General features: G+C 41.1%; 1 protein-coding gene across 1 annotated transcript in view; it reads right to left on the bottom strand.

The window, feature by feature from the left end:
• The window catches only part of LOC108278122 (uncharacterized), a 32,003-nt gene extending 16,324 nt beyond the window's left edge, over window positions 1-15,679 (bottom strand). The window contains exons 1-6 of the mRNA XM_053687527.1: window positions 15,010-15,679; window positions 12,466-12,561; window positions 11,493-11,726; window positions 6,394-6,553; window positions 2,994-3,053; window positions 2,274-2,788 (exon numbers count right to left, since the gene is read on the bottom strand). Coding sequence (XP_053543502.1) covers window positions 2,274-2,788; window positions 2,994-3,053; window positions 6,394-6,553; window positions 11,493-11,726; window positions 12,466-12,561; window positions 15,010-15,600 — 1,656 coding nt within the window. The 5' untranslated portion in view covers window positions 15,601-15,679. The remainder of the gene's footprint in view (window positions 1-2,273; window positions 2,789-2,993; window positions 3,054-6,393; window positions 6,554-11,492; window positions 11,727-12,465; window positions 12,562-15,009) is intronic.
• Between the last annotated feature and the right edge of the window lie 1,378 nt (window positions 15,680-17,057).

A 17,057-nucleotide genomic window follows, 5' to 3' on the forward strand; every position in this document is an offset into this window, starting at 1 on the left:
AGAGAGAGAGAGAGCGAGAGAGCGAGAGCGAGAGAGCGAGAGCGAAAGGCTGGGTGATTAGGAATGCTCAAAACAACAAACAACACATTCCACGAACCGAAAACAATTTGGTTCTAGAGACCTTCAGAATTGAGACACAGAGATCATGCCTGACACTTATCAAAATGATACCTCTCTATCTTTATTACTTATAAAGTATTTGTTTGTTATTGTCCAGACCCTTTTCCAATTAATATTTCCAAAAAGAGATGACGACCAAAAACACTGTTGAACATGGTACAAAAGTTATTTTTAAATATATTCCTAATATATCTGTCCCTACATTTATCTTTTACTACACTGATATCACCAATAAAGATTGTATCACTAAACATAATTGGTTGTTGGTCTACTTCGAAAGTGGAGATTTCAGAATTCCATAACATTGAGACAACCTTACTTGGGATAGCATCAAAGATGATAGCATACTCTTTTGGTTTCAGAGGAATCTTGAATATGTAAGGAATTCTGAGAATGATAAAAGTACATCTGTGGCATTTGGCAGACACCGTTTATGGTTAAAGTCCTTGCTGAAGGGCCCTGTAGTAGCAGATTGGTGGTGATGGGATTTGAACTCATGATATTCTGATCAGAAATCCAATGTCATAACCACTAAGCTACCACCCAGTAATCCTTGCATCTTAAACAAATGACAAACAGTGAGTACTAAAACAGCACTCCTGCTTCCGGCTCATCCACTATACGTTAACTGTAATAAATCTAATAGTGTTTTATTTCTATAAATATCCAACATTCTGCATTAAGAGATTATTTATAGTAATTTATTAATCTACAAAATACACTATATGACCAAAAATATGTGGACGCCTGACCATCACACCCATATGTGCTTCTTCTTCAAAGTATTACCACAAAGTTAGAAACACACACTTGTATATAATGTCTTTGTATGCTGTAGCATTACAATTTTCCTTCACTGGAATGAGGACCAAACCTGATCCAGCATGACAATGCCCCGGTAAGGGGCAGGCCACCATGGTCCTGGCCCATCACCAGAGGGAGACAGACAGCTGTCTCTCTGTAATTAGTGGCAACCTGCCCCAGTGCTGACCATACTGTTTAGGGGCTGCTTACAGGTTGCTCAATCGCTCAGTCTTGAGTTCACGCTGTGTGGGCAAGACAAGGATGGTATTGGTATGTTGAAACCTAGAGCTGTACTCTAGCCCTTTCCTCTGTGCTGGTTTGGCTCATAGTAAGCTAATAGGTTCCTGTTTACACAATTGCACTTTGTGGCTGAATGAGCAAATCCCCATAGCCACATTCCAAAATCTAGTGGAAAGCCTTCCCAGAAGAGTGAAAGTTATTGGAACTGGAATATAAATCTCTAATGGGTTTTCAGTAAGCGCATACAGGTGTAATGGTCAGGTGTCCGCAAACTTTTGGACAACAACAACAACAGTAATAATAATAATAATAATAATAATAATAATAAGAAGAAGAATATGTAACAATAATAATAATATTTCATTAGCATTACAGTTTCTACGTACAAAATTGGCATTGTATCTCATGGAGAAATTTAATCTGAGGCTTGAGTTAAAATTTTTCTAAACTCTTTTACTAACCTCATAAATGAATCCTAATTCCATATCCAGAACCCAACATATAGAGGCTGAGAAAAGAGTCAGATCAAAGAATCTTGTTTCTCCTGGTCTAAGAGTCCGTTAGGTGGGGTTTGACAAACTCCTATAGAGCTGTCATGTGTCTTTAACAGAGAAGGGGCTTTTTCATAATAGTCTGCAGAGATGGTTGTCGTTCTGTCACATTCTCCCAAATTCCACACAGGACCTCTGACTTTCCATCAGACTGACCTTCAGGGTCTTTAAGTTTAATGAAGCCACTGTGTTCAGTGGGACCTTCAAAGCTGCAGAAATCTTTCGATTCCCTTCCCCAGATCTCTGTGTCAACACAATCCTGACTCAACGATCTATAGACAGTTACTTTGAGCTCATGGCTTGTTTTTTGCTCTGACATGCACCATCAGATGTGGGGCTCTTCATAGGCAAAGGTTTTTTTTTGTTTCAAAATTATGCCCAATCAACTTAATTTACTACAGGAGAACATTAATTAAATTCTATAAACATGTGAAAGATCGTTTTTTTTTAAGCTTGAAATTTATGCTTTTGAGAAATTTTATTTCTCAAAGAGAAATAAAATCTGACACGTCAGTTTTAATTGTACTACACACTCTTACTAACATGTCATTTTGGATCACAAAACTTTACAATTGAATTATAGAATACACTGAAACCAGCGTATAGAGGCTTAGTGAATGTGGTGTGGACTCTGTGGAGGAGCCTCATCGTGTCAGAGATGCTGTAGAAGGACAGAGTTCCTGCACTGTGATCCACATACACTCCTATTCTGGAGGATACTGAATCGCGGAGCACAGTCTCAATGTTGTTGTGCCAGAAAGAGACAGAGGAAGAAGAACAGTGCAGACTCCAGGACTGACCATTGCGTCCAAACATACACCCTTTACCCCGCCCTTTCCTGCTGATCTCTTTATATGAGACTGATATGTACACACCAAAACCGCTCCACTCCACCTCCCAGTAACAGCGTCCACATACACTCTCCTTACACAACACCTGATCCCAGTAGTCAAATCTCTCTGGATGATCAGGGTATCGTTGATCAGTCCCACTGCACGTCAGTGCTCTGTTCTTCTCAGCCAGAATGAATTTACAATATGCTGTGTTTGGATCCAGAGTCAGATAATAGAAATCTAAAACGAAAAAATGTCCTCAGGTTAGATGTTAATCACAGGATTTATAATAAATGAGTGTGAGGCACCTGTCTGTGTTTCTCTCCTACTAATGCTGAAATATTTTAAATATTAACCAACAGTAGTCATCAGGTAAAAATGGGTCAGATAAACAATACGTCTTTATTTGTGTGTGTGTGTGTGTGTGTGTGTGTTTTACACCTACATTGCAGAAAATCTTCTCTGCTCTTTGGTTCTGAGGGTGAAATCGTCTGAACTGCTGCAGCTGTGGAGACACAGAGACAAAATGGAGATGGAAAATTGACGTGGAAACAGTTTAAAGCATAAAAATGAAAATTTCGATTCCTTGCTGGTTTCAAACAGACACCTCAACAATGTCACCATCCCAGTGGACAAACTATAAGATTTGAATTTGTGTCAATATCTATGTGTAATGTGCAGGGTAACAAAGCAGGGACAAAAGTATGTAAATTGTGCTGTTTATTCAAGGCAAAGCAGTAATTGTAATCATATTTCAAGGCGCTGGTCATGTGACAAGCAGACAGGATTATTGTATAAATATCCATAATCATTAACAGAAACTCAGGCAGGTAGATAAAACCAGGATATTAAACTAGATATACTGTACAAGAAACAAGGAACTGGGAAAGACAGGTATACGTGGTTTGGAAATGCACATACAGTATACAGTGCATCCGGAAAGTATTCACAGCGCTTCACTTTTTCCACATTTTGTGATGTTACAGCCTTATTCCAAAATTGATTAAATTAATTATTTTCCTCAAAATCCTACAAACAATACCCCATAATGACAACATGAAAAAAGTTTGTTTGAAATCTTTGAAAATTTATTTAATAAAACCCCAAAAAAGCACATGTACATAAGTATTCACAGCCTTTGCCATGAACTCAAAATTGAGCTCAGGTGCATCCTGTTTAAACTGATCATCCTTGAGATGTTTCTACATCTTGATTGGAGTCCACCTGTGGTAAATTCAGTTGATTGGACATGATTTGGAAAGGCACACACCTGTCTATATAAGGTCCCACAGTTGACAATGCATGTCAAAGCACAAACCAAGCCATGAAGTCCAAGGAATTGTCTGGAGACCTCAGAGACAGGATTGTATCGAGGCACAGATCTGGGAAAGCGTACAGAAACATTTCTGCAGCATTGAAGGTCCCAATGAGCACAGTGGCCTCCATCATCCATAAATGGAAGAAGTTTGGAAACTGAGCGATCGGGGGAGAACGGTCTTAGACAGGGAGATAATCAAAAACCCGATGGTCACTCTGACAGAGCTCCAGAGTGTCTCTGTAGAGAGAGGAGAACCTTCCAGAAGAACAACCATCTCTGCAACACTCCACCAATCAGGCCTGTATGGTAGAGTGGCCAGACGGAAGCCACAGCCCGCCTGGAGTTTGCCAAAAGGCACCTGAAGGACTCTCAGGCCATGAGAAACAAAATTCTCATGTCTGATGAAACAAAGATTGAACTCTTTGGCCTGAATGGCAAGCGTCTTGTCTGGAGGAAACCATGCACCAGTCATCACCTGGCCAATTCCATCTATACAGTGAAGCATGGTGGTGGAAGCATCATGCCGTGGGGATGTTTTTCAGTGGCAGGAACTGGGAGACTAGTCAGGATCGAGGGAAAGATGAATGCAGCAATGTACAGAGACATCCTTGATGAAAACCTGCTCCAGAGCGCTCTGGACCTCAGACTGGGGTGAAGGTTCATCTTTCAACAGGACAACGACCCTAAGCACACAGCCAAGATAATGAAGGAGTGGCTACAGGACAACTCTGTGAATGTCCTTGAGTGTACCAGCCAGAGCCCAGACTTGAACTGGATTGAACATCTCTGGAGAGATCTGAAAATGGCTGTTCACCGATGCTCTCCATACAACCCGACAGAGCTTGAGAGGTCCTACAAAGAAGAATGGGAGAAACTGGCCAAAAATAGGTGTGCCAAGCTTGTAGCATCATACTCAAAAAGACTTGAGGCTGTAATTGGTACCAAAGGTGCTTCAAGAAAGTATTGAGCAAAGGCTGTGAATACTTGTGTACATGTGCTTTTTATTTATTTATTTATTTATTTTTAATACATTTGCAAAGATTTCAGACAAACATCTTTCACATTGTCATTATGGGGTATTGTTTGTAGAATTTTGAGAAAAATAATGAATTTGATCCATTTTGGAATAAGGCTGTAACATAACAAAATGTGGAAAAAGCGTGTGAAGCGCTGTGAATACTTTCCGGATGACAAACCAAACCAATCAGTAACTAACCACTTAAGAGCTCAGTACAATAGAGATCAACACCAATCACAAAATGGGGTGGAGACAAGACATAAATCAGAGCAAATGCACATGACAATCAGAGAAGGAGAATACACAACACTCACAAGTGATTGCTTTAAGCCTACATGTTAAGCCCAGCGCCCCATGAAAATTCATTAAAATCCCATGAAATGTTGATCAAATGAAATGTTGATCAAACTGTCTGTATTATTCATCACTCTTGGTGAAACTCGATATTGTACCACAGATTAATGCTCATTGGACAACAGGCCTTTAACACGTCATTTTGAGCCACGGCCAAAGCTGTGCTTCTCTGGGGGTGAATGAAAATAAGGGCAGGTGGGTTTTCAGAAATAAATCTCAACGTTAATTGGACAGTGCACTCTTTGCGCGCCTCGCCCAGATGCACAGCTTCTCCATATGTTGTATTGGCAGATTGCTCAAAGGGGCAGAATCTGGTAATCAACTGCCAAGAAACGGTGTGAGCATGACTGACCCAACAAATGTAAACATATCAGTGTCAGTCAGAATTACTTGGAGTTGCAGTAGTAGTGGTCAGTAGCCTAATCCCAGTTTTAAACACTAGTATTATCTTTGTAATTTGTAAGTATTGTAAGTATAAAGTAATGTTTGATTATTTTCAATAATTTCAGAAATTTGTTGTTTATAATTCTAGCTAGCTGTCATAACTTTCTTCAACTAGCAGTTAAGCTGCTTTTTGGCACAAACTGACAGAAACCAGTAATGTTCTCAATCTGATTTTAGAAACGTCTTTTGATGCTCATAATGATAAGGAGAGACTGACAAAACAAAACAAGAGTGCATATATATATATATATATATATATATATATATATATATATATATATATATATATATATATATATATAAATAACATAACATATAGAGATATAGAGATATACAGAGTGCACATATATATATATATATATATATATATATATATATAAATATATATATATATATATATATATATATATATATATATATATATATATATATATATATATATATATATATATATATAAAACATAACAGATAGCTTTGCTTCACCTATTGTAAAAAATCCCCACCTGCCACTGGTGACACAATGATTTTCTCCAAAAATGTAAGATTAATTCGGGGCTTTGTGACTTTTTGTGGTTTGTGGATCTGTTGACTTTTTTCATCCTGATGTAATTTTAGACATTTAGAAGGCTATAGCTAATTTCTTCTTGCTCCTGTAATGTGAATTTTATGGCTCACTTTACTGTGGCAGAAAACAAATGTTTGCTTCTTTACCTTGTGGATGGATTGTATTGAATTTCTGCACACAGATTTCCTTGACTTGTTTTTTCAGATCTGAGAGAGATTTCCTCACTCCATCAAATGTGAGATGTTGATTGACAGTGAAGCTGGATGAGTCCTCAGATCCAAGAGAAACACAGAGAGACGGGAATCTCTACAGAGAGGAAACACATAATAGAGAAGTAGAAAAGTGTAGGAGAGGAACGAATGAATCTTAGACTGAATCAGACCAAAGACGCACTTGTGATCTCAGACAAGAACATTTATTGTTGCTGTAATGAGCTTTTAGGAGGAAACTTTGTGAGGAACAGCGCCCTCTGTAGATCAGACAGTGGGTAATTCACTCATCGCACTGTAACTATCCACTGTAGGACTTAAAATCAGTTCCATAGGCAACTTCAACTCTGCAGCGAATGAACTGAGAGATAAATCCTGCATGGCGTTTTATGGCATCAAAAGACAATGTCCTTTAGAGATACCTGTTATAATTTGGCTGAAAATATTAGAATCAGTAATTGAGCCAATTGCCCTCTATAGCAGTAAAGTGTGGGGTCTACTAACAAATCAAGAATTCGCCAAATGGGAAAAACCTCCAGTTGAAACTCTGCATGCACAATTCTGTAAATAAATATTGTACAAGTACATCAGCACACAATAAACAATGCATGCAGGGCAGAATTAGGCAAATATCCGATAATTAAAAGGCAGAAACGGGCAATCAAATTCTGGAAACAGGTAAAACTCAGTGACCCCCAGTCATATCATTACAAAGCTCCGCAATACCAAGAACTGATCAAAGCAAACAGCCCCCTCTTTCTGATGAAGCACTTCGGCCCGATGCACACTGTCCCCACAGTGCAATTTGACTGATGACTTCATTGTGAGAAGCTATGACATAGCAGCATGTATGGGATGTATTAGGAATTCCATGTTACACCTTATGCTGGCCCTGTCCCAGACATTGCAGACCTCAGAGGTTGACCCTTCTGCCCAGACTCTGAGTGACGCCTCTTTGCAGGCATTCACCTACAGTATCTCACAAAAGTGAGTACACCCGTCACATTTTTGTAAATATTTGATTATATCTTTTCATGTGACAACACTGAAGAAATGACACTTTGCTACAATGTAAAGTAGTGAGTATACAGCTTGTGTAACAGTGTAAATTTGCTGTCCTCTCAAAATAACTCAACACACAGCCATTCATGTCTAAACCACTGGCAACAAAAGTGAGTACAAATGAAAATGTCCATGTTACATTGTAACAAAGTGTCATTTCTTCAGTGTTGTCACATGAAAAGTTATAATCAAATATTTTCAAAAATGTGAAGGGTGTACTCACTTTTGTGAGATAATGTATATGACCAGGGATTTGGGTAGGCTTATGTCTTTGTTAACCCTCACTTGACGCCAAATATGGTTGGCCCAGTCTCCACTTTTGGAACCCTGCAGGAGAGTCCTCCACACTCTTCCTGTCATTCCTGGGGAGCTGTTTGGACCTGTTGCACAGCAAGCCCTGGAGCGCAGTCTACAGGTTACACAGGCCAGACAACAGTTTGCTAGTCTGCACTGTGAACCTAGACAGAGACCCTCTATGGCAACAAATATGGCTCAGTACAGACCACGGCTGATTACCCAGCCGAGAGCACAATGCTCAGAGAGGTTTCGCCAGCCAGCCCCCACCCAGCACCTTTGCGTGGAAAAGCGAGGCCAGACTTCTGGCCATTGGCCCTCCAAGAACTACAAGGGGTTAGGGGGTAGACTATTACTGTACCACTCCCACGGTCGGGCGCTTCACCAGCCAGCAGCTCAGGTATTGGGAAGTGTTTATATCAGGCCCCTGGGTTGCATCAACCCTGTCACAGGGCTACAACATTCAATTCAGATGTTGACCGCCGAGGGTCCACGGGGTTAAAATGACCTTAGTCAAGGACCCAAACAAGGTTCCTGCCCTACGATAGGAGATCTGGGCTCTCCTGAAGAAGGGTGTTATCGAGCAATTAGACAGCGTTTTACAGAAAAGTGGATTCTATTCCACTTATTTTATTATTACAAATAAAGACGGTGGACTTTACCCCATACTGGATTTAAGATCTCTGAACACACACCTCAAGGTTTTCAAGTTCCACATGCTATGTACAGTGTACGTGCTGCAAGGCATCAGGCAGAGTGATTGGTTTACAACCATCGACCTGAAAGTCGCATATTGCCCTAGCCCAGACAATTCCTCCGTTTCGCCTTTGAGGGAAGGGCTTACCAGTATTGCGTGCTCCGATTCGGGATCTTGCTGGCACCAAGGGTCTTCACCAGGTGTGTAGCAGTGTCACTGTCTCCATTACAGGCCAGGGGGATGCGAATTTTCCCATACCTGGATGACTGGTTGATTTGTTCCAGTCAAATGTAGATGCCCTCAGAGAATCAGCATTGCTGATCTCCCACGTTACCAAGCTAGGGCTTACAATGAATTATGGAAAGATCTCTCTGATACCCAGCCAGTGAATAGTGTTTATTGGTATCCAGTTGGACTCACGCTTGATTATGGCTACCCCCTCTCAATGGCAAGTCAACAACATCCTCCAGCTCATCAGTTGCTTCAGAAGGGGCAGGGCTCTGATCCTCAAATCGTTTCTGACACTGATAGGTATGCTCACAGCAGAATCATCGGTGGTCCCTTTGGGCCTTCTGTCATTACAGCTTCTCCAAATCTGGCTGAACAATCTTGGCTTTCATACCGCTCAACACAGGCACAAGCTGGTCAGAGTCACTGCCAGTGGCCTAAAGTGCTGGCACCTATGGAGGAGAAAAGCATATTTTACCCAGGGGGTTCCCTTAGGGGCTATACCTTCTCGCAGAGAAGTAGTGACCATAGATGCCTCCCTGTCAGGCTGGGGAGCTATATGGCAATGAAGGACAGTCAGAGGCCAGTGGAGTCCTTGGCAGCGGGAACAACCCATAAATGTGTTGGAGCTACAGGCAGTGCTGCTTGCCCTCAAACATTTCCTCCCAGTGCTGGTAGGAAGGCATGTCCTTATAAGAACAGACAACACATATGCTGTCTACCATATAAATCACCAAGGGAGCACCAGGTCCAAACAATCCTTGAGGCTGGACCAACAGCTGTTATTATGGGCCCATCCTCACCTATTGAGCCTGAGGGCAATGCACTTACCAGGCACTCAAAACACAGCTGCAGATTTCCTATCCCGGCAAAGCCCCTACATTGGGGAATGGAAGCTATACTCCAAAGTAGTGCAAGAGATCTGGCACAGATATTGCAAGGCAGAGGTGGACCTTTTTACCTCAGTGTCAATGACATACTGTCCCCTTTGGTTTTCACTGGGGGGAATCAACAAGCTCCTTGGGCCATGATGCACTGGCCCATGTGTGGCAAAATCTACCCATGTATGCTTTTCTTCCACTAATATTGATATTGCACACTCTAGACAAGATCCTCATGGGGAATCACAAGGTGCTACTTGTAGCCCACAAATGACCGGGGAGAGCGTGGTTCCCAATATTACACAAATTACTGTAGCCTTGGTGCCTCCCTGTGAAGATGGATCCCCTCTCACAGCTGGAGGGTTGAATCTGGCACCCAAACCCATCCCAGCTGCAACTTTGGGTCTAGCCTCTGATGGGAGTATACAGACCATCCACAACTCCCATGCACCTTCCACCAATGCGTTGTATGCTAACAGATGGAAGCTTTTATCTGAGTAGTGCCAAGCACAAAATCAGGAACTGACATGCTGTTCCATTCCAGTAATCCTCATATTTCTCCAGTCCTGCCTTGATAGAGACCTTGCAGCCTCCACCATCAAGGTATATATAGCTGCCATCTCAGCCATGCATAATAGGGTAGATGGTGTGACTATTGGGTCCGACACCCTTGTGACACCGCTTTCTTAAAAGTGCTCAATAATGGAGACCTCCTCGACAAAACCCAATATCCTTTTGGGACTTGCCTCTCATATTACAGTCACTGTGTCAGCCTCCATTTGAACTCCTAGAGAGGTTGGAATTGAGGTGGCTGTTTGTGAAAACAGCTTTCCTCTTAGCCATGGCATTGGCTAGACAAGTAGGTGAGTTGCACTGCTTATCAGTAAGCCGAGAGTGCCTACACTGGAGTTCTGGGGACACAGGGGTAACTTTATGGCTGAACCCTTAATTTCTCCCAAAGACCTTTTCTTCATCTTATACAAACCAGCCCCTCAGTCTGCCATCATTTGGGCCCCCAACTCAGGAGGATGAGCAGGGGTCGACTGCAAACCTGTTGTGCCCAGTGCAAGCATTAAAATGTTATATTCAAATGACTGCTGAATTCCGGCATTCAGGTTCACTGTTTGTCTGTCATACGGGGCATAGGGGGGTCATACTTTGTCCAATCAGCGACTCTCAAGATGGATTGTAGATGCTATTGTTTATGCCTATAAGGGCAGTGGTCTCCCGATCCCTCCTCAGGTTCGAAGTTGCTCAACCAGGAGTGTGTCTACTTTATAGGCAGCCCTACAAGGTGTCCCTCTTTCAGATATTTGTGCAGCATCATCATGGGGATCAACCTGCACATTTGCAAGATTTTATAGGGTTAATGTGGTCTCGTACAACCCAGTGGCTACAGCCATTTTTCCTCCAGCTTCACAGCCTTTTTAAAGAGCACATAGAACTTCCTCGTGATCTTGCTGGTATTATTCATCCAGGTGCCTAAAGCACCAGCTCTGGCAGTCAGTAGAAATGAACTGGAATGATGGTTATGTATGTATCTGCAGTGCTATGAATTTCAGATGACCGCCAGAGCATGGCAGTTACTCTGAATATTTGCAAGAAGATTGCCAAGACAACACTTCGTTATCACTTTGTTGATACAAACACTCGACCTGCACATAGACATGCTGGACATTCAGGTGCTTAAAGCACCACCTCTGGCGGTCATCCAAAATTCATAGAACCGCGGATACATACGCAACCATCGTTTTTATTTTATTTTGTTTTGTATTTTATTTTATTTCTCTTGTTTTTATACTACCCTTCCCTTATACTTGTACCTTATAATTGTTTGTCATGCCAATAAAGCAAAAACTGAAACTGGGTGTTACCTGGAGGAAGTGGATGTGATCGAGTGTGTGTGAAAGCTGCTCCAGCTCAGTGACTCTCTTCTTAAGATCAGCAATCTCCTGCTCCAGTTGCTTCAGGAGTCGTTCAGCTCGACTCAGTTCAGCTTTCTCCTGAGCTCTGATCAACTCCTTCACCTCCGAGCGCTTTTTCTCCATGGAGCTGATCAGCTCAGTAAAGATCTTCTCACTCTCATCTACTGCTGCCTGTGAACGCGTCTGTTAGACCACACACACACACACACACACACACACAATACCATCCCACTCCCCCTTGCAATTTTTGCAAATTTCTGGATTGACAACCTATAATTTTTTTTGCTACTGCTTTTATTTAAAAAAATCACATTTAATTTCTTGTCACTACTACCGTTTCTACCTGGCTGCTACTGCAATAACTGATATGCCCATATATGGTATACAGTAAGCTTATCTGCTGAATACTATCTCATAGTATGTTATGTTTACATTCATAGTATTTTTATTATATTGTTATTATTTTGTACTATCTGTTATATCTGACACTTCCACACTAGAACAGTATACTGGTCAGCGCTACACTGTCTCTTACTGTGCCCATTTTCCTGTTTTAGTAGATACTGTACTGTCACGTTTTGCATATGTACTTCATGTAGAAATGTGTAGGACTTATTTAGTTCTGTGTAGTTTATTGTAGTCTTGTATCATTTTATGTAGCACCATGGGGCTGGAGGAACGTTGTTTCATTTCACTGTGTACTTTATTATTTGTATATGGTTGAAATGACAAAGAGAAGAGGCAATCGGTGGAACTACAACTTATTTTATTAAACAAGAGGAAAATGAACAGCAGTCATTGTTTAGCCTTCTTCTTAACTAACTTCCTGTTACTCCCATGCAATAGCATCATCACCCCTGCTAATAATACTCTGACAACAATAAAGCCACTTGACTTGAATTTCTCTCTGTTCATTCCTCACCTTAATAGTGTCCACAGTCTGTTTCAGTTCCTGCACCTTCTTTTGTTTCTCCTGGATCCTCTGCTGGGATGTCATCTGCTCCTCCTTTAACTCATACTGAGACCAAATAAAATACATTTCATTATTTCTGCATCAGGAACCTAGTGTGTCAATATTAACCACAGCGAAAGAGTTAACGTTCCTGTAACCTTCTATAAATCCCCATCTCTCTCTGTCTGTACTAGTGATGAACTACTTGTAACATTATAGAGCTTGCTCAGACCTGCTAAATGCCAACACTTTTAGTTCATACTATACATTTTCTTACTTGAAAATCAATGTGTCGATACAGAGTTGGTGCATTTGTCAGCTTTCTCATTCCAGTATTTCTCATTTATGTATAGTAGAATCTCAGTAGAATTGAATTGCAGTAGAATTGCTCTACCTCAAGATCATAAAATTTTAACAGTAGACCTCCATCAGTAAGTATCAGCTAGAAAACATCACTGTAGTGAGACACCCATTGTAAGACAACTCTCAAAGCTTGTAGCTCTTTCCATCTCTCGAAGCTCTCACCCTTTTGGTCTCTTGCAGCCCCTTACATCAGCCCCATATTCTAAAGCATTGCAAATGCACTCTATCTGTCTCCATCGGAGACATTACAGACACACTCTCTACTCCTCTGATGCATCTCTTACCATATGAAACTTTGCAGATGTGTCCTCTCACTCTCTGAAGGACAAGATGTGTTATTTTTCTTAGAAGCCTTAATGTGCTCTCCACTAAGGATCACAGACACTTCGTCTCAGTCTCCCTCACATTTTGTTGCTCTTTTCTAATCAATGGCAACCTAATTGCCTTTCTCTACCCAAAACCAAGATACTGGGTCTCAGAAAAAAAAAAATCACAAGGTACAGCATGCATTGATTTTAGCTATTTGGGGCCCCTCTTTATACTGCAGAGGTTCCGACACTAGGAATTTGTAATTTCAAATAAGTAAAACTCAATACCAAAGCTGTTGACATAAAAGCCTCTGCTGCGAACAAGTCTAGTTGTTCTTGTTGTGAATCTGGATGTCAGAAATACCCATAAAATATACTTTAAACAGGAAGGAAGCTATTGAAAAAAAACTAGATCAGACTTTGCGGTGACCTTGACCCTGTTTGGATCAATTACAAAATCTGATCAGTTTATCTGCTGATTACAATGATATTTCCATATCAACTGCTTGTTCTTGAGATTTCGCACTAACAAGAATCTAGAACGGATGGACAACCTGAAAAAATATAATGCCTGCACCACTTAGTGGCAGAGCCATAAAAATCTAGGTTGGTCAAGGCTTACTGTGACCTGTTACGCCACGGCGAACTTGCGGCTACAGAGTCGACGAGAACTACATTTCCCAGCTACACCTGCGCTCGAGTTTGCTGGAGTACTGAGTGCGAACACCTGTGTTTCACCCAAGGTTACATAAGCCCTTGTTAATGACAGCACGTCGCGAAGTAAACGCTCCGTACTCTAAATGCTGTGGTTATACCAAGACTTAGTTTACGTGTCGGATTTCCCTGGTTTACGGATATACTTTTTGTTTCGGATTACAATTCCCTGGATAACCCCTTTGGATTGTTTTGCCTCATCGCCTGGACTTTGTCTGTTGTTTCGGACTTTGCACTAAGTGGTGATCCTCGTCTTCCGGTTGCTGATCTGCCCGTGCTTGTTTCCTCTCTCTGAAACGTAACATAACCTGTCTATCTAGCACAGGGGTTCTCAATCTAGGGGTCTGGCATTAAAAAAAAATGCAGGATGGTCAAAGCTCAGGATTACAGAAATTTCATAACATCCATTTGCAGTTGTTAGCACAAAGCAGAAGCTACCCAGAACTCCAGCTCAGGTTTTCAGAGTTCTCCCCATGTTACACAATCATTGTTAATGTCATTTATGCATGGTCGTTACTTGCCAATGAGACCTAAACATTTTTTTTTGCAAATTCACAATAAATATGAACATGTCTAAAATAAAATGTATTAGAAACTACCAGAAGTAAATCAAACCAGAATTTCAAATGAAAATTGAAAAATTAAAACATCAACACCTTAACAACACAGTTACAGAGCTTTAACATGGTCATGTGTTCAGTTGTGCTGTAATATGCTGTAAAAATGTTGTTGGATGTTGGCTATTCGAAGTTCACTGAATCGTCTAACGCAGGGGTGTCCAATCTTATCAGCAAAGTTCCGGTGTGGGTGCAGGTTTTCATTCCAACCAAGCAAGAGCCACAACTGATTCCACCTGTTTAATCAGTTGATCTTGACTTTCAATAGACTCAGCTGTGTGGCTTCTGCTCGGTTGGAATAAAAATCTGCACCCACACCGTCCCTATCCGGATCTAATCTGTTCTAAACTGTTCTAACCGGTTTAACCGGTTCCTTACCCACAACCCTTGATTTTACCTTTGATTTTAATAAAAAGTCACTTGACAGATATGTCAAATTAAATCAACTGAACAGAAATGAGAAGATTAGAAATAGAATTTGTATAAAAAGAATAATGTTATGCAATTCTCACCTGTTTTTCAGTTCTTTCTGCTTTAGCTGCAACAGTATCATGGTCTTTGTGCTCATCCACTGTACACAAGTAACAAATGAAGCTTTGGTCAGTACGACAGAAGATCTCGATCGGTTTGTCGTGCTGAGAGCAGATCTTCTCCTGGAGCTCTGCACAGACTTCAACTAACTTGTGCTTCTTAAAGGCAGGTGCCTGATAGTGAGGTTTAATATGATCTTCACAATAGGAGGCCTGACACACCAGACAGGAATTAATAGCTTTACGTTTTCTCCCAATGCAGGAATCACACTCCACATCTCCAGGTCCAGCGTAACAGTGAGCAGGAGAAGCAGCTTGGAGTTCAGTCTTATTTTGTTTCTCCACCATTTCAGCCAGCATGTTGTTCCTGCGTAGAACAGGCCTTGAAGTGAAAGTCTCTCTACACCTGGGGCAGCTGTAGATGCCCTTCAGATCCTCCTGATCCCAGAAGTCATTAATACACACCTTACAGAAATTGTGTCCACAGGGAATAGCTACTGGATCTTTCAGTTGATCTAGACACCATGGACAGAGGAACCGATCTTGATCTTTTGAAAAACCAGCCTCGGCCATTTTCCTACACTCACACAATGAGACAAACAGAGAGAGAGAGAGAGAAAGGGTGGGGGAGGGAAGCAGGTGTAGGCAGGTACATTGAGTGTGCTAAGTTTCGTTTTCTTGGAAAAGAGCCTTCTGTTTCTGTTCTGGGTTTCTGGGTGTGGCTTTAAAGAAACAAAGTAACATACAAATGTACAAAAGACCAAAGCAACTTTATAAGGAAGTCAGAATTGTGAAGCAGTATATCAGAATTTTGAAGGCTCTTAGGTCATAAAACTGGTTTCTCCTTTAAGAAAAATAAGAAATTAACTTGTGGCATATATAGAGTCTAAGGGTCATCAGCTTAGCCAGACTAAATCCTACTCGTGAAATAATATTTGTTTTTGTTTTTGTTGCTTTTCCATTTTTGTTCTGATCTACTCTCCATCCCAATCCTGCTTTTTGCTTCATTCTCCTCACATCTCCCTTTTTTTTTTTTTACCTGTCATTTATTTAATTATTTAATAATTTAAATATGATTATTAAATTATTATGATCCGACCCTACATCACCAAACAGGCTACATAGATTCTAGTCCAGGCTCTTGTTATCTCTAAACTGGACTACTGCAACTCACTGCTTTCAGGCCTCCCAGCCAGCTCCATCAAACCCCTTCAGATGATTCAGAATGCTGCAGAGTGCCTCATCTTCAACCAGTCCAAGAGAACCCATGTCACACCCCTCTTCATCTCCCTCCACTGGCTTCCTGTAGCTGCCCGCATCAAGTTCAAGGCCTTGATGCTCACCTAAAAGACCTTGTCAGGAACAGCACGCTCCTACCTCAACTCTCTCCTGAAAGCCTACGTTCCCTCTCGCAATCTGTGATCGATTAGCGACCGACGTTTAGCAGTTCCAACTCAGCGTGGCGCAAGGTCCCTTTCCAAAACCATCACACTAACTGTTCCTCAGTGGTGGAACGCACTTCCAATATCAATCCGGACCGCAGAATCTCTCACCGTCTTCAAAAAACAACTAAAGACCCACCTCTTCAATGAACACCTAACAAACTCATAATAAAAATAAATAATAATAAAAAAAAAATTGCACTTACACCTCTACTTTGCACTTTGCTTCTTCTGGAATTCAATTAATAGATCTCGTATGGTAGCACTTATTGTATTGTTCTCTGCTTGATATCGCTTTGCTTGTATCTTTCTCATTTGTAAGTCGCTTTGGATAAAAGCGTCTGCTAAGTGAATAAATGTAAAATGTAAATGTATTATGTAATCCATCAGGTCCAGCTTGTGGGAAATCACTGAGCACACATTTCTTACTCGCAGTTTGTATCTTTTTCTTCCTAGCTCGCTAATTTGTTCTCTGTCATTTCTTAGCATGTATCCACTATTATTGCCAAGCTTTATGAGTGGTCCATTGTTCAAACTGCAGACGTTAGAAAAATACAGAATATGCATGTACTGTTAAGGCCACCCGGA

This window comes from Ictalurus punctatus, chromosome 17 (genome assembly GCF_001660625.3).
Source record: "Ictalurus punctatus breed USDA103 chromosome 17, Coco_2.0, whole genome shotgun sequence".
Classification (NCBI taxonomy): Eukaryota; Metazoa; Chordata; class Actinopteri; order Siluriformes; family Ictaluridae; genus Ictalurus; species Ictalurus punctatus.